We start from the raw sequence: 26783 nt of genomic DNA, 5'->3' as shown, positions 1-26783 counted from the left end.
ATGTTTTTTATTTGATAAAGGCATACATTGAAGGTGAAACCAGTCTTTTGTAGGATTACGTAATATACACAATCTGTACATGTATTACTTCCAGAAACAAAAAGAACTATTGAATCAAACTGTAAAGATCAAAGAAACCAGAAACGAAGCCGTTGTTAATAGGCTACCATTAAACATACTGTGAGTATTTTCAGGATCTTTTTAAAGCTGCATAAAAACCACAAAACGTCGAAATATTGTGTGCGCACCATCCTTCCATTGACACAAAAGCTTCATGAAACATATTTGCAAAAGCTGGCACCTATCAAATCGCATTGTGCCATCGGTGATGCCAGTCCAGAATAAAACCCTCAGACTGGTGCCTGTAACATTATACATGTAAACAATGATAGTAATATTACAGCATGTAAATGTCATCGATTAGACCTGATGAAGAATATTTCAAACATTCACTTTGTTCTGCCGCTTCTAGCTGTCTATACATCGTATCAAAACCATGAATCTGATCAAACTAAGAATGACCAAAGAGTTTAAATCAGCTGTCTAATTTGGTTTCTTGCTCACTGGCAAATATTATTAGAAATGTTTGTCATGCACTCGCTGTTCTGAACAGACATCTACCTTCGTTTTTATACAGAAATATACATCTTTTGTTAGAGCGATAGTTCACTCAAAAATTAAAATTTTGTCATTATGTACTCTCTCAACACTCATGTTGCTTCAAACCTGTGTGACTCACTTTCTTCCATAAAACATAAAATGATTGATTTTGCAGAATGTCTAAGCTGCTCTTTGGAAGTAGATCCAGGGGCTATTAAAAATAATAAAATAAATAAAATAAAATAAATTAGATAAAATAAATAAAATTAATTAAAATGAAATAAAATATAATAAAGCTTCAAAAAGAGACAATAAAATATAAAAATAAATAAAATAAAATAGATTAACTTTCTTCCATAAAACTCAAAATAATTTATTTAGCAGAATATTTAAGCTGTTCTTTGGAAATAGACAGTGACCATAGGCTAAAGAAAATGAAATGAGGTAAAATAAAAAGCCTCAAAAAGGACAAAAACATAAAATCAAATAAAATGTCAAATAAAACAACCATTAAATAAAATAAAACAAAGCTTCAAAATAAATAAATAAAATTAACTAAAGCTTCAATAAGGACAACAAAAAACTAAAAAAGACATGTTTCACTATCTTTTTTTTTTTTTTTTTTACAAAAAACACAAAATTAATTATATTGCAGAAAAATTAATTGCAGATTAAAAAAATGCTATGAAATAAAACAAAGCTTCAAAAAGGACAAAAAAGGAGAGTGACCAGGGGCTAATAAATAAAAAAAAAAAAATGAAAAAAAAAAACCCTGTTTTTTTTTCTTTTAAGATAAGAACGTGAGTCATATGGGTTTGGAACAACATGAGGATGAGTAAATGACAGATTTTTCATTTTCAGGTGAGCTATCCCTAGTTTAGGGGTTGGCGTGAGGAACTATGGGTATTTGGGTGGTGTGGGTGACCAGGTGCTCGGGTGGGGTAGTAACTGAAGGTAAGAGGAACCTAAAGCGCGCAGCTCTCAGTGCAGTCAGTGGTACTATCATCAGCGGACCTCTTCCTGAGCTCGCGGCCGGGTTTGTGATGGGCGTGGTGGGCCGGCTGGTGCTTGTGGTGGTCAGACTGCAGAGCCTCCTCTTGTGACGTCGCCCCCTGATGGACCGGAGGAGCCGCGTTCCCCTCAGGACGCTCCACCTGCAGGTACGCTCGCACGCGATGGTGTCGCAGCTTGCTGTCGCTGAAGTCGATGACGCGGCATTCGTACGTTCCCTCGTCCGCCGGCTTCACGCTGGACAGACGGAGCTTGTGGGAGATGTTGCTTCCGGCAACCTTCACCACCTACAGAGAAACAGACAGCAGAACCGGTCAGGAGATGTGTGGAAACCAGCATCAGGGTATTAAATCATGAATCAGCTTCGAACATGCTGATTTAAAATGGACTCCGACTGATTTGGGATGAAGAACAGCCTTTTGAGAACATTTAAGGCAAGACACTACAGGCAAAACTATTGTATTTTTCATGCACTAATCAATTTTGTGATTTTCATAACATCTTTTTACAGACGAGTGGAAAGAAAACATCCAAAGTGTTCATTTTATTACACTTTTGCATCTGTAGATTTTAATTACAGTACATATTTTTCAGAATATATTTTTATTCTGCACTGAGCCAGAAATGTAAACAAACCAAACTTCAGTTTTATTCTCATCTATATTCTGAAGGTTTTTTGCTGAGGGATTTGTTGTTCATGTATCATTCGCCTGGTTTGGATTACATTTTATTCCTAGAAATGTCAAAATGTATTCTAGTTTTTGGCTGTTGACATTATTTTCTGATTTATGGAGTGATAAAAATAAATATCCAACATCCCATTTATAAAACCTTTAACTCTTATATGTCAACAAAATGAAACAAGAAATTTGTACCTGGCTTTATCCACTGTTCAAATGTATGTTCCCCAAATGTATGCAAATTAGTGCATATTTAATTACATAATGCATCATTTGCACTTTTAAATATAATATTTAAGAAAACTTGTAATGCAAAACCATTGTCTTAATGTGTTTAATCAACTGGTGAAAATATGGTTATTGCTATTAATTAATTGTCACCCTATTCACCTATAGTGCTTTGCCTCAACTGCACTAATGCCTGTGGAACTTGCAAAATACAACCAAAAATCGAATAAACCTCTGGATTTGTTAACAAGGAGTCTTATGTATTGCTCCCAGCTCTCATTTTTTTCTGTCCTGCAGGCTGAAATTGGCTTGTGAACATCAGAGCTCCTGTGTGTGTGGACCATCATGTGCCTCTGAGCAGCTGCGGTGAAACGCAACAGTAGATGTGATATGTGAGACAGCAGTAATGCAGTGAGACAGTGGCTCTGTCCCAAATGCAGACTCTGTATTGAACTACTGTGCTGCATTGTGTGGTGGACTCAGCGGACCCAAAGGGTTTAGGACAGCATTTGGGATAAGGCCAGTGAAATGCTACAGTGGAGGCAGTGATGGACAGCAGTGGATGCAGTAAGAGACAATGAAAGCAAGCAGTGGAGACAGTAACTGGGTTTACATCCACATCTGGGAAAAAATCAGGGATATTGCATTAAAAATGCAATGGAAAAATGGAAACACCAACATGAAAAACAAATATCCAAAATGAATGATGAAAAAAGATAATAAAAAATGTATGAAAAATAATATATATAAAAAATTATTAAAATGTTTAATTTTTTATTCATTAACTAGTGTGAAAAACAGTAAAACAATAAAAAATTGAACAAAAATGCATCAAAAACATTTATGTGACTAAATGATTTAATGACTGGTTAATATTATCTCATGCTGTTGCACTGAGACCTCACTTGCAAACATGAAGTTAAGAGCATGTTGTCTGTGCACTATGAACGGCAAGTAATTTATTATATATACAAATATATTTTGCAACAATTTCCCAGGGAGTGACAATTATGTTCTATTTATTTAGTTAGATTAGCAATTAATAGTAATTGATAAGTAATTCATTTGAACTCTTTTGCTGTATTCAGTTTGTTTTACATGAATTAAATTCACAATCTGTAAACTTGTGAGTTTAGTGAAAGGGGGCAGTGTGATGCAGGAGTAGATGCAGTGAGAGAGTGGAATGCATCAATGGAGGCATTGATATGCAATGAAATGTAGTGAAAGAGAGGAATGCATTAGGAGGAAATAAAATCCAGTGAGGGAGTGAAATGCATCAGTGGAAGCAATGCAGTCAAATGCAGTGACAGTGAAATGCAATAGTGGAGGCAGTGAAATGCAGTAAAATGCAACAAATGAGGCGAGGCAATGCAATGCAATGCAGTAAAATGCAGTGAGGGAGTGAAATGCATTAGTTGAGGCAATGCAATGCAGTGAAATGCATCAGTGGAAGTAATGCAGTCAAATGAAGTGACACTGTGAAATGCAATAGTAGAGGCAGTGAAATGCATCAATGGAGGCAATGCAATGCAGTAAAATGCAGTGAGGGAGTGAAATGCAATAGTAGACAGTGAAATGCAACAATGGAGGCAATGAAATGCAGTAAAATGTAACGAGTGAAAAGCAACAAATGAGGCAATGCAATGCAGTGAAATGCATCAGTGGAAGCAATGCAGTCAAATGCAGTGACTGTAAAATCCATCAGTGGATGCAATGAAATGCAGTAAAATGCAGCAAGTGAGTGAAATGCTATAGTTGAGAAAATGCAATGCAGTGAAATGTAATAGTGGAGGCAGTGAAATGCAGTAAAACACAGCGAGTGAGTGAAATACAACAGTTGAGGCAATGCAATGAAATACAGTGAGAGATTGAAATGTAATCGTGGAGGCAATTAAATACAGTAAAATGCAGTATGCGAGTGAAATGCAACAGTTGAGGCAATGCAGTTAAATGCAGTGAAAGTGTGAAATGCATCAGTCTGCATGTCAGCAGTAATGAGATGAGCTGTGGAACCGAGAGACACATGAGAGACACATTCACTCTCTCTCTTTCTCTCTTCCTCTGAAGCTCAGAGACAATAGGACAATCTCTCTCTAAAGCGGTCAGCATTCCCAGAGGACTCTGAGCGCGGTCCAGACGCTCAATAAAGCCGTCTGCCAGTGAAGCAGATTGAGTGTGGATCAGGTGGATAAATAAACATACATTCACAAACCCGCATGCACACACACAAACACGCTAACATGAACTCACTTCACACGCCGGCGCCATATCCACAGCGCTACATATGTCGAGTGTGTTAATAAACATGCTCTAGCTATCAGCTTCTCTACAATCAGAAATAACAGCACAGCTAGATGCACGAGAGTGTAAAACAGCACCATTGTGAACATCAGCGGCTGGACAGAGCGCTTCCAGTGAACCTCCAACCTCAGATCCAGAGCTCTGCTTTCAGACTGGAAGCAAATGTCCTTGTGAATATTTAATGAAGTAGCAGAGAGAGATGCTTTGATTTATCCACCCACCCACACACACACACACACACACACGTAACACTCACCTTCAACATCTTACTGAGAGAATGAGCCTGCAAAACTCTAGTCAATGTGCTATCCACTCGTCCCTGATCAGACACGCTTATAAAAGCTATTTAGATGCCAAACACCAATAAGTGTGTGACTAACAATTGCTTAAAAAAAAAAAAAAAAAAAAAACTATTATTGTAACCTTTTAATGTCACGAGAAATTCAGATACTGGGTGGCACAAAAACCACTTATTGGCCCCATGGGTTCAGATCAGGATTTTATAGTTAACTAAAACTAAAACCATAAAAACAAGTTCATAACTTGAAATAAAATAAACTGATTAAAAAAAGAAAAGAAAAGCTATTTAAGCAACATTTATAATTTTCATGTAGTTTAACTTTAACGATATTAAGAAAAACAAACTACTAAAAAGGACAAAAAATGACAAAATTACTATAAAGCAATTTTAATTTTTTTTTATAAAAACTGATATAATTTCAATGATGCTAACATAATGGTTTGGATAAAAGCTTGATGGTTTAATGTTTAAAAAAAAAAGATATAATAGAATTGTAATTTTAAATTTGTACTGTAAAAGTTAAAAAAAGAAATTAAATTAAATTTAAGATTTTATTTTTTGAATACTCAATTTTTCAACATTTTGTTTAATATTTTTATTTAGTAATACTACTAATAACAACAACAACAGCAATAATAATAATAATGACAAAACCGGAGCTTAAAAATATAAAAAGAATCATTAAATGAATTAAAATGTATTAAAATTAAAATAAACACACAGGGGAAAAAAATTGCATTTCAGTTATTATTCCAAGCTGTAAGGTACAGTAAAATATTACTTGTGTGAATTGTTACATATAATTGCGTGATTGCATGATCCTGTTTTGGTTTATTTTGGGAATATTTTAATTTAATTGAGCACAAATTAAACAAATGTTCAAGAGTGTGTCTGAAATTTGTTGCTCAGCATTAACTGCTTGTTTACACAATATCACACTTGATATCTATGCTGTTCATCTGAATATCAGCACAGTTATGATCACCTGTGGCACAATCACAGCAGATATTGATACAGCAGCATCAGTGTGTGAGCGTGTGATACTGTTGAACTATCAGCAAACACACTCCAAACCACAGCCGCTTCATCCCACTGTGTTTGTGAGCGGCTCTCTGAGGCTGTATGACTTTAACATGAGGAGACTCCAGCGTCTCACACACACACACACACACTTGTTTCACTATCCTTGTGGGGACATTCATAGGCGTAATGGTTTTTATACTGTACTTACTGTATGTGCTATTGTCCTACACCAATCCTACACCTAAACCTACCCCTTACAGGAGACTTTCTGCATTTTTAGATTTTCAAAAAACTTAATTCTGTGTGATTTAATGTGTGACACACACAGCCTGCAGCAGCTCAACCAGCTCAACCAGCAAGAGCTGAGCAAGTTGCTAACAAATCACCTTTAGCCCAAGCAAGTGTGATGTTGTATTTGTACGCTCCAGTTATTCACCCTGACAAACACTCACAACATGGATTTTTACATTCTCTCGTTGAGCAGAAGACGGCAGCCGCGAACTAACATGAAAGAGACCTTTATGAAGGAAATGAGGAGGAAACGACAAACATCACACACTTACACTGATTTTGGTGGCGTCCTTTGACATCTCATTCTGCGGCACCACCTGCAATGAAAAAAATAAAACAAAACTCAGTCATATTAGGGTTACTATAATTAACTAAAAAAAAAATCACGTTATTTGAAATAAAATAAATACAAATAAATGACATTTTATTTTCTTTCAGCTAGTTGCAAAATCAACATTTCTCATTTTGTCTAGCTTAACTTAACATCCTAAAATAACTAAAATTAAATAAACTAAAAATAAAATAACTAGAATAGCATATCAGTGATACTAAAATAACACACAGTCATGCATCATATCAACATATTCAGATTTACAACTACATATACATTCTCATTTATAACTATATATTCAGAATTAGAGTCCAAAATATAAAATGCATATTTATATTTTAAAAACATATAAATATGAAATAAATATAAAATAAAACATAAAAAATAAAATATTTTTTCTATTTAAAAATAGATTTATGTTCATTGTTTTCAGTTTTAATTATTTATTTTAACTGTACATTTATATGATTTAAATGTCATCAACTTTAATCTTAAATATACTGAACTCTAATGATAATACATATTATTTGTGATATCCATTTTATCACCCTATAGTGCTACAAGCATACTCTAAACTGAATTGAATATACAATCACTATTTCATTAAAAATAACAAAACAAAACATTCACAAAATACAAATATTAGGTTAATTACATGAAATGATATTCTCCATTGCAGTTACATTATTTTTTTTCTGTGGCAAAGGGGTTATTTCACATCAAAGAAATTGAGCACTGTTATTTTCACCCTCATATTTCTGATTTAGTAGTTTCATCCAAGCATTTCCCAAGAGAAAATGTAAAACATCTCACAGTTAAAGTCATTTGAAGACATGCAAGTTGCTTTAGTCACTGATGTGTCTTTAGTAGATGCCTGTATGTCTTTGATTTGAATTGCTCATGTTGTTTACAACATAAAAGGTCAGACTGTTGTTCACACAGAGTTCTTATTATTATTTCTCAGCTAAACAATTACTTTTTACTGTACTTTGTAAGTGTTAAAGTGACAGTTCAACCCAAAATTAAAATGATTTTCTTTATTTACAACCTGAATTCTGGAAATGATGGGACATTTTTAAAAATTTGAATAAAATGAAAACTAAAAGAATTTCAAATCACATGAGCCAATATTTTATTCCCAATAGAACATAGATAACATAACAAATGTTTAAACTGAAATATTTTACAATATTATGCACAAAATAAGCTAATTTCAAATTTGATGCCTGCTACAGGTCTCAAAATAGTTGGTACGGGGGCATGTTTACCATGGTGTAGCATCTCCTCTTCTTTTCAAAACAGTTTGGAGGGGAGCATATGTTGCTCTAAAACCTTTATATACACCTTTCAGCATTCATAGTGCCTTCCAAAACATCCAAGCTGCCCATACCGTATGCACTTATGCACCCCCATACCATCAGAGATGCTGGCTTTTGAACTGAACGCTGATAACACGCTGGAAGGTCTCCCTCCCCTTTAGCCCGGAGGACACGGCGTCTGTGATTTCCAACAAGAATGTCAAATTTGGACTCGTCTGACCAGAGAACACTTTTCCACTTTGAAACAGTCCATTTTAAATGAGCCTTGGCCCACAGGACACGACAGCGCTTCTGGACCATGTTCACATATGGCTTCCTTTTTGCATGATAGAGCTTTAGTTGGCATCTGTAGATGTCACAGCGGATTGTGTTTACCGACAGTGGTTTCTGGAAGTATTCCTGGGCCCATTTAGTAATGTCAATGACAGAATCATGCCGATGAGTGATGCAGTGTCATCTGAGGGCCCAAAGACCACGGGCATCCAACAAAGGTCTTCGGCCTTGTCCCTTACGCACAGAGATTTCTCCAGTTTCTCTGAATCTTTTGATGATGTTATGTGCTGTAGATGATGAGATTTGCGAAGCCTTTGCAATTTGACATTGAGGAACATTGTTTTTAAAGTATTCCACAATCTTTTTACACACTCTTTCACAGATTGGAGAGCCTCTGCCCATCTTTACTTCGGAGAGACTCTGCCTCTCTTAAGACATCCCTTTTATAGCTAATCATGTTACAGACCTGATGTCAATTAACTTAATTAGTTGCTAGATGTTCTCCCAGCTGAATCTTTTCAAAATGTCTTGCTTTGTCAGCCCTTTGTTGCCCCTGTGCTAACTTTTTTGAGACTTGTAGCAGGCATTAAATTTGAAATGAGCTCATTTAGTGGATAAAAGTGTAAAATTTCTCAGTTTAAACATTTGTTATGTTCTCTATGTTCTATTGTGAATAAAATATTGGCTCGTGTGATTCTTTTAGTTTTAATTTTATTCATATTTAAAAAAACATCCCAACATTTCCGGAATACGGGTTGTACTCACCCTCAAGTTCCTAAATCATTCACAGTCAAATGTGGCACAAAATGAACAAGAATTTAAATTTTTGGTTGAATTATTCATTAAACTTTGGTCATTCTACAGAGTATATTAATGTGATTAATGCAGTTACTATGAGTGAAACAAACAGCAGCAGGACATACACACACACACACACACACACACACACACACACACAATGACACTCAGGTCCAGTGTTCTGGAATGAGATGTTGGTTCTGCGGCATGCGATCTTAACCGGCCGCAGCGGATCCTCAAGAGTCCTTCATGAATAATACATGACGCAAAGGTGAGCAAGAGTTTCTCCATGTCCCTCTTTTTCATCCCTCCATCCAATTAAAAAGCATCTTGAGTTCACAGCAGGAAGCCCTGCAATCTCTCCCACTCACTCTCTCACTCTCTCTGGTGTCTGGGGAACCTGCAGCTATTTCTACTGGTTGTGATTAATGTTGTGTGGACTGTTACCTGCTGCAGACTCGCGGCTCCATTAATACCGCTGTATCCTCTCCTCTCCTCTCCTCTGCTCACCTCATGTTTGTGTTTTTTCAGCTCTGGCTACTTTTATGTCCCTGTGGTTTTATTCAAACCACAATGGATATCAATGTGTTTTCATTATGTGACGGTCTTGGAAACATTTAACTAGGTCTTCATCATTTATTCTCACTACTTTTTAAATGTCTTACATGTTTAGATTTTTATTTATTTATTTATTGGTCCTAGATCCAGACTTTCAGTCATAAACTATAAAAAAGGTATCAAGGACAACATTTATTATGCATTATTTCTAATGAAGCTGTAATTTCATCAAATGATGCAAAAACGTAAAAATATTTAATTTAGGATACACAATGCTAAATATGGAATTACAATGAAATGGTCATTTTATATATATAAAAAAGTAAATAAATAAAAATGTTAAAAAAAATGTAAAAAAGTTTTGAGATGTGGTAATGACATTTGTGGAATAACAAATAGAACATTTTTGGAAAAAGATTTCTCCTGTGATTATGTATGTTTACAGCTGCAGGATTTAGGGGGAAAAAACAGTGATTGTGATTTAAAATGAAAAATCACCAGGTTTGCTGTGCTTTGTTTGCAAGGGTGCACAATTTTGCCCAAAATGTTGTGATTATTTATTAATATAATAATAATAATAATAATAATAATAAAAAATTAAAATAAAATAAGAACTATTACCAATTGTAATATTTTTTCAGAATTATATTAATATTTTTATATGTTTGTAATTAAAACAGTTTGCAATATGTTAATTGCACTAAGCCACATTGCATTTCATTTTGAATAATTATGCATGCCCACTGTTGGACATTATTAGAAGACAAATTAAATAATTTAAGACTATTTTAATTTTCTAAAAGTCCACAGGATCAAACACACCAATAGTTGTAGAAACACCCTGATATCTACTAATATAATGCTAATGTACCTACTAATAACAAAGCAGCACCAAAACATATTTGGACACTTAAAATGTTTGAATATCATCATCAATATCTTTATGACTCATTGTCAACACTAGATCTATTGTTTGATCATTTCAAGTCGAATGTTTTGCTTGTAATGTGCATCTTTCTTTACAATCAATGACAGCTGCTGTGATATTTTGATACATAATGCAGACATTCAGACGTTTTAAGTGTCCAAACTGACTGTATGGCCATTGTATTTCATCTATAGAAATGTATTAAATTTCTTACACTGTCTGTGATCGTCTGTGTTCATGCAGGTGATGCTGTGCAGCTGAAGTCTTTGATTGACAGCTGCTTATTAATGTGTGTGTGTATGTGTGTGTGTGTGTGTGTGTGTGTGTGTGTGTTTGTGTGTGTGTGTGTGTGTGTGTGTGTGTGTTGAACCCTCTCTCTCAGTCTCTTAAAATAGGCCGCTGCGTTTGACTGGCACGAGCATAGACAGGAAGAGGAAATGGCCGTATAATTGCAGGCGTGTGACAGTGGGCCGCTGCCGTTCATGTTGTTGTGTGTATTGTTAGTAATAGTAATTGCAGGCAGATATTTGCACAGGTTAAGGACTGACAAAATGCTGGGATTATCATCTTACTAACATTATGCTTTCTGGATCAGAATTAATCCCCACACGCTGACACTGAACCCTCAACCTACAGCTGACAGCTGAGAGATCATGTGTGCACATTACAGGAGACGAGTGTTCATTACTGCAACACTGATACAGTGCTCTTTGGTTGCTATGTGATTGCTCAGGTGTTCTGGGTGGTTGCTAAATGGTTTGTATTTGTATTGTAGGTGGTTGCCAAAGTTTTCTTGGTTGCTAGGGTGTTTTAGTGTTGCTAGGGTATTCTAGGTGGTTGCTAGAATGTTCTTGGTTGCTATGCAGTTGCTAGGGTGTTCTGGGTAGTTGTTAGGGTGCTCTTGGTGGTTGCCAAAGCGTTCTTGGTTGCTAGGGTATTCTAGGTGGTTGCTAGAGTTTTCTATTGATATGCCGTTGTTAGGGTGTTCTGAGTGGTTTCTAGAGTGTTATTGGTTGCTATGAAGTTGCCAGGGTGCTCTGGATGGTTGCTAGGGTGCTCTTGGTGGTTGCTAAAGTATTGTAGGTGGTTGCCAAAGTGTTATTGATTGCTGTGCGGATGCTAGGGTATTCTAGGTAGTTCTTTGAGAGTTCTTGGTTGCTATGTGGTTGCTAGAGTGTTCTTGGTGGTTGCTAGGGCATTCTAGGTGGTTGTTGGAAAGTTCTTGGTTGCTATGTGGTTGCTAGAGTGTTCTTGTTTGCTGTGTGGTTGCTCTGATGTTCTAGGTAGTTATTAGAGTTCTGGGTGGTTTCTAATGTTCTGGGGTGCCTTTCCCAAAAGCATCATTAGCTAACTATGGTCGTTAGTTCCATTGAACTCTATTGGTAACGATAGAACTTGCGACCACAGTTGCTTTTGGGAAACGCAGATTTCTTGTTTGTTATGTGGTTGCTAAGGTATTTTATAGGGGTGCTCCGATTGATTGGCTACTGATCACTATTGGCCGATAATCGCTTTTGGATGTTTGATCGGCGGTCTCTATGAAGGCAGATCTAAAAAAAAACGATCTCAAGCTGATGACGCGCCTGTCTCAGTCTCTGTCCGGCGCAAGTGAAATAATTGTAACGCTGAAGGTGAGGTACAATTCATATTTCTTCATTAAATAACCTATAAAGTAACTTGAAAACTTTCTGTGAGACATAATTTCACAAAACGCATGCGCTCTCTTTCTCTCTCAAAATGCTCAAATGGCTTCAAATAACATCGCGTCTGCACTATAATCGAGCTGCACGCTGCACAGTTGACACAGGAATTGTCACTTGCACAATCGAGGCAGTGTCGCATCGTCACTAAAGTTTATAAATTCCATTTTTAATTCTTGCCAGTGTTTAAACCATTCAGCACTCACACGATATCCTGGAGACCGGGTGCTGATGCACACTCGCAGCGCACACACATAACGCCGGGTTCACATTACTCCGTCTGCAGTGCGTATGTTTCCACGCTCATGTTAACGGATTAAAGCGTTCCCACTACAGTGACTGCACACAGTTGCAGTCCGGCGGTGCGTTCCAGGAGCGGTGCATCTGAGATCGAAAAGAGATTGTTTCCACTGCATGCGCTATTAAAGTAATTAAAGTAACAGCGCATTGTTTGCGGTAAATATGAACATGGATTGACACAGAAAATGTAGTAATAACACCATTATTACCATAAATGTTCCTACATACCAAAAACGTTCCTACATAGCCTAGGCTATGGCTTTTGGGCTAGGTTTAGAGGAAAAGAGCACTTAAGGCAATAATAGATGGCACTCGTGGAGGTAGGAAAACACAGTTCTTTATGAACCGCAGGATTGCTTGTAATAAAGAATTAAATGCAAAAGAAAAGCCAGTAGAGCTGACTGTTTCTGTTACTGGTAAGTATTAATTTAGAATGTTTGTGATAATGTAAGAAAAGTAGTTTACATGTTTTGCCACTTGCTTGAGCAACTTAATATATAAATCTAGAAGTAAATGCAAAAGTAAAAAGCATTGAATAATGTGTTTCTTATATTTATTGTGTTTAAATACATCTATGAAAGATTGTATTACTGTACTGTGTAAAAAAAAAAAAGAATCACAATGCTGAAAAAGCGTTTTAAGTAACAATGTTTGGATTTGAAATCAAAATAATGGATAAATGTTGTGTTTGTTGTAAACAGCCATGGATCAATTGCAGACTCCCGTGTGAAAGCACAATGAGAGTCCATGCTGTTTCTGCACCGCTTACGTACCGCACATGAACTGCATACGCTCTACAAACGGAGTATGTGTGAATCTGGTGTAAAAGGCCGCCTCACACAAAGCTCACGGAATCAGGCTTGTGCTGTGTGTAAGCTATTGTTCAACAACTGCATGACTGTCAAAACAAAAATGCAGTGTATGATCAAATATTTAGGTGAGATAAATATATATTTTTGAAAAAATGTCTAAAAAAATGCCTGCCCTCCACCCTGCAAATTAAAAAATCCCCTCTCACAAGAGTCACCTAAGAGTGGAATTGATTTTCAAAAATTAAATTCAGGCCCTGAATAAATGTATAAAAATCTTGATAGGATCATCGCTATAAATAATTCGACATGATAAAAAGAAGTCTTTAAAAAGATCGGTATCGGTGATCGTATCGGCAGATACTGCTTTCTGTGATCGGCCTCAAAAATCCTGATCGGAGCACCCCTAGTATTTTAGGTGGTTGCTAGATTGCTGTGGGGTTGCTAGGGTGTTCTGGATGATTGCTAGGTGTTTTAGATGTTATCAGGTTGCTAGGTGTTCTGTGTGGTTGCTAGGTGGTGTCTGAGGGATTTCTTCACCTGTTTTCTGGTCCAGCAGGTGTAAATGATTTCTCTGATCATTTAGTAAAGCTCCGCTCCTCTCCTCAACAACACGCACGATTTCAGCAATCACTCAGAACAGCGCCGCATTATGGGTAATTGCTGCCTGTACCTGATTGGTGCTCCACGTCTGCTTATCAGTCCATTCTCTGTGGTTCCTGATGTACCACCACTGAATCTCCAGTGAGTAGGAGGGCGATCCGGCGCCTCTGAAGGAGCAGGCCATCTCCACATCCTGCCCGCTCTGCGCCGTGATGTCATGAGGGACCTCTGTGAACACCGCTGCAGGACAACAAACACAGATTAGTTACGGTGAAGCGTTCAGCGGCGCCGAACAAAATCACAACAGTGACTGCTTTCAAACAAGCTCCTAACACTCCTACTGCCGTCCCGTGGCATGTTGGGTTGCTTAAGACAAAGAAACCAAATTTTTCTGATTTTATCGATTATTTAAAATTTAATGTTTTGCCATGATTTTATTTTTTTAGAAATCAAGGAATCGTGATTTTGAAAAGAAATATTACCAAACGTTCACAAAATAACAGTAAAGAGAAAATAACGATCCAACCGCACGCGATTAACCACTCACGTGTGACGCGCTCATATCACACAGAATGCACTTTTGTGTTGACAAAGATGCGACGCGGCAGTGGAATAAGAAAAACATGCAAGAAGATGGGAGTGAACTTTTAACTTGAGCACTGCGTATTTAGACTGTTTCATGCATGAGATGCTGCAAGAGACGCGAGCGCAACAGTCAAACGTGTCCATGTTTACATAGAAAAAACTATGGAAAAGCAGCGCAATCGAATAAAAAACCTGTAAAGAACCACTACTACATGTCTTATATTTCATGTCTGCATCATGGTGACAGGCCGAAAGCTGCTGTTCATTGTTTTTACAGAACATTTATAGTTAATAATAGTCTACTGGAGTTATACCTTCAGCCATTTTGAAACTGAATTACCTTGACTTATGAGATTTTTATAAAAAGTATTTTCGTTGTATTATTTCTGAACATATAATATGTATGTCAAGTTTGTACAATATATAGTTGTAGTTCATGCATCATTCTGCAAAGATATTTAACAAGTGATTTGTTTAGCCTTTAAATCATATTGGCATCTACATGTGTGGCGCACTTAGAATAGAATTTTCTTTAACTAGAGGGTTAATAAAAAACAAGTTACTTGAATCATGTTGTAGTCACATTTTCAAGTTGGCTAGTTAAAAATCGTAAAAAAACGATAATCGGTCAAACGTTCGTAAAAATCGAGATTTTAATATTTTTGCCATATCGCTCAGCCCTAATTATTATATATTTAGTATTATCTATATACAAATTTTTATTAATATTTTTAATTAGCTTTATTTTAGATTTTCAGTTTCCATTTTAATTTTAGTTAATTTTTGTGTGCTTTTGGCCTTTTATTAGATTTTTGTTAATATGACTATTTATGATTAATTTATTTTTATTTCAGTTTAGTGGTTCAAGGTAACAAGGTTTTTCATCTAATATGTATCATTTTTATTTCTTATTTATTTATTTTTTGTTAATTATAACTATCAATCCAGTGTTATTTTAATATTACTGACATATTTGTATAGTTTTTAAAAAAATATTCTTTAATTATATTGTATTTTTTTTTAACATTTTGTTCATTTTAGTTACTGTTTTAGCATTTTATTTGGTATATTTCCATATAATTTTTCAGAAGTGGGAAATTTAAATTGATTTAGTTGTTATTTAGTACTTCAAATTAAACTAAATGAAAATGAGATTTGTTGCTGAATTTTATTTCAGCTAATTTTACTTCATTTCAAGTAATGAGTTTTTTTTTTTTTTTAATGGTTTTAGGTTTTTAGTTATCTATAATAACCCTGCATCAAGCCTGGGGTGGGAAAAAAGTATTTGACAAATACAAATACAAACATTGAAGTCTGTTCACTGCACTTAGCAATCATTTTTACTTCAAAAAACTCATTAGTTGTGCTTGTGTGTCATTTTTAGGGCTTCAGTTCTAATTTAGTTTAAGAACAGCCTGAACATTCTGCAAAACATCTCCTTTTGAGTTTCACAGAAGAAAAAAGTCATGCAGGATGACATGAGGCTGAGTAAATGATGAACATAACTTTATTTTTTGGTTGCACAATCCCTTTAACATCTAAACAACTTCTCTGTACTGTTATACAAGTGAAATCTCTTTAACAACTCAAGACACGAAGTCTAAACACCTCGTATTTGTGTTGAGACCGATCTAGATTGCAAGAGAAAAGCCAACAACTCAATCCTCTCTCTTTTTCAAGATGCTGTTATCATCTCAGATAACATTTTGGAAAACGCCCAACGCCATCAACCTGAACGGCCAACATCAGATCCGGAGTTATCAGCCAACGTTCAGAGAGTTATCGCAAGTAAACAAGCATCTCGCCACCGGAGAGAGTTGTTCTCAGAAGTGCACGAGCGAAACTCTGAAGTGCAGCGCTTCCCATGACTGAACCGGTGAGTGAAACAAGCTCATCCGCCACTTCAGACAAACACAATTCAATTATCCTTCCCGTCAAAGCTCAGAAGATATGACTCCCGTGAACACCGTCCACCGACCGAACCACAGAAGAGACGCGTCAGAATGAGCGCAAATCAGTGTGGAGGAATCATTTCTTCAGCAGCGGGACTCTCTCTTATCAAGCCTTACAGGCCCTGCAGGAAGTGATGCACACACTTCAAAGAGAAAGCGCTCGGCATTCGCTCACACCTGACCGTCGACGGCCACAGGAAGCCATGAATCCCTGGAAGACATTACAGATATAAGACTAATCAAGGCTTTGAACAACACAAACCTGACATTCACTGTACAAAATGATTTTTCAAAGTTGTAAATAAAACAATTATCAGAGTATGTTTTACAATAAGATATAAATGTGTGATAATATAGGCTTTCTACTTCAAAATTTAATGTTAGATTTTGTTGCAACTAAATAAAAGATTATTAGAATATGTTTTGCAAGAAAACACATTTTTTTTATTATACTATAATACTATAAAATATTAAACACTATAAATATTTCAGTCTTACTACTTCAAAATTTCACATTTATTTAATGTGTTACTTTGGTGCATTTAATAAGTAAGGCAACAAAACCTTCCATGCAAGTATTTAAGTATAAAGTACAACTATTGCTCAAAGGTTTATCTTTCATATCTCAGAAGACTTCACAGAATTCTCAGATATGTTTCATTGAGGTATCAAGATGTTCCCCTATCCAAAGAAGTGTGTAAAAATATGAGTAATATGAGACGAGTATGAGATGAGATGAGTAAAATACATAAATAATAGTTAAGAGTATAAAGGTATCAAATGAATATCTTGTATGTAGATGTATTTTCAACATTGATAATAATCAGAAACATTTCCAGAGCAGCAAATCAGCATATTAGAATGATTTCTGAAGGATCATGTGACACTGAAGACTGCAGTAATGATGCTGAAAATTCAGCTTTATATTCACATAGAACACAGTTATTTTAAATTGTAATAATAATTAAGAATTTTGCAGTTTTTACTGTATTTTTGATCAAATAAATGGGTTGTTGACATGAGATGGCATTAAATGAATATAATTAATATTGTCGCTATTTAAAATGCATTAAATGGTTAGACATTTCTTTGTCCTACATGGACCTGTTGTTATAAAAAGCTGCAATGTTATTCGATTTTTTTCATTTTTGAGACAAATCTCAAAATTGTCATATGGTGTGACTATCTCAAGCATGGTTCAGTAAATTACAACTTTTATAAATTAAAAGAAAAGCATAAAAATGTTAATAAATGTCTATTTTAGTAAATGGCAATCATTTTTTTCATCTATATATTTCTGAAAGCGTAGGAACGTAGGTGTAGGTTGAAGCGTAGGTTGTCTCTGAAAACCATGGTCTATGGTGTGACACAATATCCTGATTTTAAAAAAAAGAAAACTTTAATTAGTTGAAGGACCCTATTGATGGTCGTGTTACTGAAGTGCCCTGTGAAGCCCGTGAAATGTGCACATGGTCAATTTTTCTCTCAGTGTTACGTTTTGTTGTCCTTTGTATGTCACACAATAGGACAAGGTCTCTTTAAAAAGCATTTTAAATAATTAAATAATCTCCTTTTTATTATTTTGTGATCATTTTCAGTGTTCTTAAATGCAATAATTACATTAATTAAACTATTTTCTGATGTTTTTGCAGAAAACTTTTACTGTTATAAAGTGTCATGAACATAAGTATAAAATGAGATCATTTGTTTTTGAGACAGAAAGAATTGAGGGAGAGAAATTAGTTGAAGAAAGAGGACACGGAAATATAGACCGAAAATTAACAGGGATCCACAGAAGGGAGGAGATCCTAAGAGAATGATGCAGAATGTAAATACAATAAAAATGATGCCTTAAAAAGAGTACCCATATAGTAAAAAAAAAAAAAAAATCCATTCACATTTTAATGAATATAGTTTGAATATCAATCATATTTAGCTGTGCCGCACATGTAGCTAGAAGAGTTTCAGTAACATACTGGGTTGTGTTTCCCAAAAACAACTATGGTCGCAAGTTGCATCGTTACCAATAGAGTTCAATGGAACTAACAACCATACTTAGTTAACGATGCTTTTGGGAAACGCACCTATGATTGACTACGAGACTGAATTTTTGATACATTTTTGAACATGTTGATATTGTTTGTATCAATATTAAACTTTCTTTCTCCTTTGACATGTTCAAAATTAAATAGAAGTTTATGTTAATTAGAACAATTATGTTAATTATAATTTCATATTAAATAAATAACACTATATGAAAATAAGTGTCTGACAATGAAGATAAATCTCTCTCATGCTATTTATGTATTATTAAGAGGAAATTATTTTTCTTAATTTTCGCTATGTCACACCATAGGACAAATTTATGATACAGTTCAGTAAAAATGTAAAAAAAAAAAAACAAGAATGAAAGAATTGACGAAGTTGTTGACCATAATTTGTTTTGCATTTTTTACTGGCTATTTGTCAACTAGCCAAATGCAGCCTTGGTGAGCAGAAGAGACTTCTTTCAAAACTATTAAAATATCTTACCGAAGAGTAGTGTGAATGCATTAAAAATCTAGTATGAGAAAGACTTCCAGTCCAGTTTAGCTCTGAACACACGTGATGTGTGGTAGCATGTGCTGCTGAAACGAGCTCTGTGTGAGATGAAGACGTGTTGAGCAGAATCCCTCCACATATGGCTAATAACACACCCAAATCCTCTTAACCGCTTCCTCCAGAGCGCCTCTTCATTTACCCATAATCCCATTCAAACGGCCGCCGACGCAGTGGGGGCCGCTGTCAAACCCACGGGGGGTTCCCGAGACTTCCGTCCAGACAAAAGGCATGCTGGGAAATCTGTCCACGCTCCGATCGTGGCCTGGAGATAAGACATTTGTTCATAATGTGTAAAATGAGTTTATATCGTGAAGCGTAATGAACGAATATATGAAGAAATGAAGGAAATGATGGTTCCTGATGACTGACTGATAGCTAATGTTTTCGTTCACATAGAAAGTGATGAAAGTCAAATAAAAGCCTTAAAATCCAGACAGAAATTCCTTAAACCAATTTTCAGATTTTAAAGTTTTTTTAAATGGTTTAATATTGCTGCTTAAAAAAACTTTGTAATGTTTGAAATCCCAGCTCTTGAGCTTTAAAAAAAAGCATCTGAATAGGCAAAGATTTGCACTGTGTTATCATTAAACCAATGAGTGTTTCTTACAATCTGAGTCAAATCTAAAGACCAGAATATCACAGAGAATTGAGACTGAACTCTTTTCACTTCAGACCAGTAAGAAACCATCTACAACCATCTCTAGCAAGTGCATGGCTGCAGCTTCTTTACAGGAAAGCACTTCATATTTATACCTTCATATTTTCTTCAGACAACGTACAAAATCTAGTAGTCCAGTGTATTTTTCACTTGCACAAGTGCACTGATAGAATGATAGACAGAACGATAGACAGAACGATAGATAGATAGATAAAACGACAGACAGACAGACAGATAGATAGATAGATAGACAGATAGATAAAATGATAGACAGAGACAGACAGATAGATAGATAAAATGATAGACAGAGACAGACAGACAGATAGATAGATAAAATGATAGACAGAGACAGACAGACAGATAGATAGATAGATAAAATGATAGACAGAGACAGACAGACAGACAGATAGAGATAGATAGATAGATAGATAGATAGATAGATAGATAGATAGATAGATAGATAGATAAAACGACACACAAAGACAGACAGACAGATAGATAGATATAGGTAGATAGATAGATAGATAGATAGATAGATAGATAGATAGATAGATAGATAGATAGATAGATAGATAGATAGATAGATAGATGGTGTGGTGTCTGATTGTTGTTGAAGGCTGAATGCATCCGTGAGATTTTCTCTGCACAAAAGCTCTTGTGATGCGAGCCGCAGTCTCTCTGGGACGAAGATGACAGGCAAGCGCTTCCTGTAATTACTGCTAGCCGATCTGCATATTATAATTGGGGTCCTGGGGCATCATTATTTCACAGGGAACAGAAAAAAGGCAGATCAGATACAAGAGCGACATGCGCATAATCAGCGTCTCTATCAGAGACAGAGAGGACGCCTTCAGTGATCGACCCAGTCCATCAGCCCAGCAAACTCTTTAATGAAAACCAGCCGCTTTCGGCCACTCTCGACGAGACGAGCGGGAAATGCCCTAAATATCTCAGCGGAGGGGAGGTCGGCTTCATTTCAGGGAGACACTCATTTGAAGAAGCAGGCGGCAGGTCTCTTTGAAATCTGAATCTCTGGTTGATTGAGTTTAGATCAAAGCGCCGTACGCTTATTCTGCGCTCAGATGCCGTGAAACACAATTGAGACGCTGCAACATCAGAGCTGCTCCCAAATCTAACAAATGCACAGCTATCATAAAATCACATCGACTCACCATGTTTACATGCACAAGCTTATTCATTTACGATTGATTATGAACTAATCCAATACAAGATGCAATGCATGATCTTTTCCTGCTCATCACTTGTGGAAATATGGGAAATGTTTAGTAATTTAATATTAATCAGATATAGTAACACTTTATTTTAAGGACCAATTCTCCCTATAACTAGCATGCATATTACTAGTATACTGGCAGTTTTTAGTACTTATAAACACATATGTGACCCTGGAGCCAGTTTACAAAACCAGTCATAAGGGTCAATATTTGGCCAAAATACAACTATTTGAAAATCTGGAATCTGAGGGTGCAAAAAAATCAAATACTGAAAAAAATCACCTTTAAATTTGTCCAAATGAAGTTCTTAGCAATGCATTACTAATCAAAAATTACGTTTTGTTATATTTACGGTAGGAAATTTACAAAATATTTCATGGAACATGATCTTTACTTCATATCCCAATGATTTTTGGCATAAAAGAAAAATCGATAACTTTGACCCATACAATGCACTGCACTGTTGGCTATTTCTTACAAATATACCTGTGCTATTTATGACTGGTTTTGTGCTCCAGGGTCACATATTAATGCCTGCATAGCCTAATTACCTTACTAACTATTAATAAGCTGCAAATTAGGAGTTTACTGAATCAGAAGTGGTAGTTAACAGTTAATTAATATTGAGAATTGTGTGTTTGTGTGTGTGTGTGTGTGTGTGTACTACTCAAAGGTTTGTAATAATAAATTAATAATAAGTGTTATTTTTTATTTATTTTTAACCAGTATTTTGATTTTTAATATTATTATATTAAAATATTATATTTGCTGCTGAAAATTCAGCTTTTATCACAGGAATAAATTCCATTTTAAAATAGCTTTATTCAAATAAAGAACAATTTTTTGTTTTTGAAATTGCAATAATATTTCACAATATTACTGCATTTTTTATTAAATAATACAGCCTTGGTGAGTAGAAAATACTTCTTTCAGAAACAAAAACAAAATCATATGTAAACTTCTTCAAATATTAATCTTAACTATTTCAAATATTAATCTTAACTATTTCAAATTTTGACCAGTAGCGATATTTAAAAAAAAAAAGTTTCATTAATGGATCTTTTATATACGTGTATTTTGTGTTTCTGCACATATTGCTCCACTTGTTTTAAAGTATTTAAAAAAGAAATATATATCTGCCAGTTTTTCAAGACAATCTAGAAAGTCAAGTCTTATGCAGTGTTAATTAAATAAGTATATATGCACATACTTGCATATATTAAATATGCAGTGCTAATAAATGAAATAGGGATTTTTATATAAGTTTACAAAAGTCAAACATGTCAAATCTACTAAATAAAAACTTACTCAGAAATAATTTTTTGCAGATCTCTGCACTTACAAGAATTTCTGAGGAGAGTTCATGGCATCAAAGAGATTAACAATCATCAAATATCAACTACTTAATTATAGTAATATTCACCAGGTCTCGATCTTTACGAGATGAAATCTGAGCTGTTTGTTCAATATCTAGTGTACACTATATCTACATCGGTTACTATAGTAATGATGTAAAGTAAGGATGATGCCAGGAGACTTTCTAATACATCAACTGAGAGCAGCTGTCAAATCTGGGAAGAGAGGATGGAAACTGGGCTTGCTGCCTCTGCTCACATGTATCATGACATCTCACTGTCGCGCAGGAGAAAACATGAGTGTCAGCGGCAAGACTGCTTTACACATTCAGCCATATGAAGCACTGAAAACCACTCGTTCATTCATTCAGTGTTTACTATAATGCAAACGCCAGATAGTAGTTAACTCTAAGGGAGAAAAATAAGTCATCTAACATTAGATCCCTAGGGTTTGTATAGATAATACTTAGTGAATAAATCTAATATTTATACATATATATACACATGTGTGTATACACACACACACACACACACATATATACATATATATATATGTGTGTGTGTGTATACACACATATATATACACACATATATATATATATATATATATGTGTGTGTGTATACACACACATATATATATATATACATATACATATATATATATATATATATATATATATATATATATATATATATATATATATATATATATATATACACACACACATATATATATACAGTGGTATGCAAAAGTTTGGGCACCCTGTAAATTTTCATGATTTTCCTTTATAAATCATTGGTTGTCTGGATAAGAAATTTCAGTTAAATATATCACATAGGAGATAAACACAGTGATATTTGAGAAGTGAAATAAAGTTTATATGATTTATGGAAAGTGTGCAAGAATTATTTAAACAAAATTAGGCATGTGCATAAATTTAGGCACCCTTGTCATTTTATTGATTTCAATACCTTTAGCACCGATTATTAGAACTCAAAATTGGTTTGGTAACCTCAGTGACCCTTGACCTCCATACACGGGTGAATCCAATCATGAGAAAGTATTTAAAGGAGGCCAATTGTAAGTGTTTCTCCTCTTTGCATCTTCTCTAAAGAGTGGCAACATGGGAGCCTCAAAACCACTCTCAGATGACCTGAAAACAATGATTGTTGAACATCATGGTTTAGGGGAAGGATACAGAAAGCTGTCTCAGAGATTTAAGCTCTCAGTTTCAACTGTGAGGAACATTGTGAGGAATTGGAAGACCAGAGGCACAGTTCTAGTTAAGGCCAGTGGCAGACCAAGAAAAATCTCAGATAAGCAGAGGCGCAGGATGGTGAGAACAGTCACAGTCAACCCACAGACCAGCTCCAAAGACCTACAACATCATCTTGCTGCAGATGGTGTCACTGTGCATCGTTCAACTATTCAGTGCACTTTACACAAGGAGATGCTGTATGGACGAGTAATGCGGAAAAAGCCTTTTCTCTGCACACGCCACAAACGGTGTCGCTTGAGGTATGCTAAAGCACATTTGGACAAGCCAGCTTCATTTTGGAATAAGGTGCTGTGGACTGATGAAACTAAAATAGAGTTATTTGGGCAAAACAACGGGCGTTATGCATGGCGGAAAAACAACACAGCATTCCAAGAAAACACTTGCTACCTACAGTAAAATTTGGTGGCGGTTCCATCATGCTGTGGGGCTGTGTGGCCAGTGCAGGGACTGGGAATCTTGTTAAAGTTGAGGGTCGCATGGATTCCACTCAATATCAGCAGATTCTGGAGAACAATGTCCAGGAATCAGTGACAAAGTTGAAGTTGCGCCGGGGCTGGATCTTTCAACAAGACAACGACCCTAAACACTGCTCAAAATCTACTAAGGCATTCATGCAGAGGAACAAGTACAACGTTCTGGAATGGCCATCTCAGTCCCCAGACCTGAATATTATTGAAAATTTGTGGTGTGATTTAAAGCGGGCTGTCCATGCTCAGAAACCATCAAACCTGACTGAACTGGAGATGTTTTGTAAAGAAGAATGGTCCAAAATACCTTCTGCCAGAATCCAGACTCTAATTGGAAGCTATAGAAAGCGTTTAGAGGCTGTTATTTCTGCAAAAGGAGGATGCACAAAATATTGAGTTAATTTTTCTTTTGTGGTGCCTAAATTTATGCACATGCCTAATTTTGTTTAAATAATTCTTGCACACTTTCCATAAATCATATAAACTTTATTTCACTTCTCAAATATCACTGTGTTTATCTCCTATATCATATATTTAACTGAAATTTCTTATCCAGACAACCAATGATTTATAAAGGAAAATCATGAAAATTTACAGGGTGCCCAAACTTTTGCATACCACTGTATATATATATATATATATATATATATATATATATATATATATATATATATATATATATATATATATATATATATACACATTTTATTATTAGCTTTTTCAACACATACATGTTTTGCCAAATAAAAAGAACAGCACTTTTAGAGTTTCACATTTGATGCGAGCATAAGTATTGGGACTGATGACCTTAAGGCAGATGTAAAAGATTAAAAGCTATTATTTAGTTGCAGATCCCTTGCACACAATCACAGCAGTGAGTCTGTGACCCATAGACATCACCAGACTCTTGGTCTCATCCTTTGAAATGCTTTCCCCAGCCTTCAATGCAGCCAATTGAAACTGTTGCTTGTTTTGGGGAATTCCTGCCTTTACTTCAGCTGCTGAAATTCATGTTCAATCGGATTTAAATCTGGAGATTGACTTGGGCAATCTAAGACTTTCCATTTCTTTGCCCTGATAAACTCCTTGACTGAACTGGCAGGTGTTATGGATCATTGTCCTGATGCAATATGAAGCACTTCCCAATGAATCTGGTGGCATTTTCTTGAATATTGGTAGGCAAGATGGTTTTGTACCCTTCCAAACTCATTCTGCTACTGTCATCATACATTAAGTCATCAGTAAAGTTGAGAGGGTCTGTTCCAGAGGCAGCCATGCATGCCCATGCCATGACACCACCTCCACCATGCTTTACAGATGAGGCTGTATGCTTGGGATCATTGCAGTTACCTTTTTCTCTCCACATTTTTGCTTTCCCATCACTTAGATAAAGGTTCATCTTTGTCTCATCGGTCCATAAACACAGTTCCAAAACTCTTCTGGCTCACCTTTGTGCTTTTTTACAAACTCTAATCTTGCCTTTGTATTTTTGGAGCTGGTCAGAGGTTTGTATCTTGCTGTGTAGCATCTGTAATTCTGTGTCAGTCTCCTGAGGACAGTAGATTGTCAGAGCATCACCCCAGCTTTCTGGAAGTTGTTGGTTATTTTGCAGACACGTCTTTTAGGGTTCATTTTCACAGCTTTTATGATTTGTCTGTCATCAACTACTGTTGTTTTGTCAGCTGATCAGGTCGTTGTTGGTTGCTGGTGTCGCTGGTGGTTTCCAAACTCTTGATTTCTTCATGCCCTTTGTTTTTGCTAGAGCTTTAATTGACGACTTCTTTTCGCATCCAAATCGAATGCAAGATTCAGAATGCAGAAGTAATGGATATAACTGATACGACACATTCCCTGCTTTTAATATCTGAAGAATTAATGCAACAGGACACAGCTGATCACTCAGAAAGACCTGTGAGGCAACTGTTCCAATACTTATGCTCACATCAGATCTAAAAGTGCTGAACTTCTTAGCTGGTAAAACATCTGTGTGTTGAATCAACCAATAATAAAATGTGACATTCTGTTTTGTCTCATATTCATCTTTTCATCATATTTGTAAATGTCTTGACTCCACAGCCAACAGAGCAATTTTGTCTTCACTGTTCCAATGCTTTTGGAGGGCACTGTATATATATACATATATATACATCCATACATATTTGTGTGTATATACTGTATGTGTATATATATATATATATATATATATATACTGTATACACACACACACACACACACACACACACACACACACACATATATATATATATATATATATATATATATATACATACACACATCCATACATATGTGTGTGTGTGTGTGTGTGTGTATATATATATATATATATATATATATACATACATATAATATACATGTATTAAATATATTAATATTATACATATGAATAAAAATATATATTTTTATATATTTTTTAATCAATGTTTCTTCTTACAATCTCTTACATGTCTCTTCTAGAGTTTCAGAAGAACATCTTGAAAATGTCTCAAACTGCACTCAGATTTCCTCAAGCAGTAAACATCAGAAATCTTAGTATGAACTCAAACAACTCTTAAAAATGTAATTCTTAATCAAAAGA

At 35.4% G+C, this 26783-nt stretch overlaps 1 protein-coding gene across 1 annotated transcript in view; it reads right to left on the bottom strand.

The window, feature by feature from the left end:
• LOC131531911 (V-set and transmembrane domain-containing protein 2-like protein) overlaps positions 1-26783 on the bottom strand; it is a 64972-nt gene continuing 38189 nt past the window's right edge. Inside the window, exons 2-4 of the mRNA XM_058763097.1 lie at positions 14125-14294; positions 6708-6752; positions 1-1898 (exon numbers count right to left, since the gene is read on the bottom strand). Of these exons, the coding sequence (XP_058619080.1) occupies positions 1566-1898; positions 6708-6752; positions 14125-14294 (548 nt within the window). The 3' untranslated portion in view covers positions 1-1565. The remainder of the gene's footprint in view (positions 1899-6707; positions 6753-14124; positions 14295-26783) is intronic.

The sequence above is a fragment of the Onychostoma macrolepis genome, chromosome 23 (genome assembly GCF_012432095.1).
Source record: "Onychostoma macrolepis isolate SWU-2019 chromosome 23, ASM1243209v1, whole genome shotgun sequence".
NCBI classification, from domain to species: domain Eukaryota; kingdom Metazoa; phylum Chordata; class Actinopteri; order Cypriniformes; family Cyprinidae; genus Onychostoma; species Onychostoma macrolepis.
The sequence above is the reverse complement of the archived record's forward strand: the minus strand, read 5'-3'. Positions and strand labels throughout refer to the sequence as shown.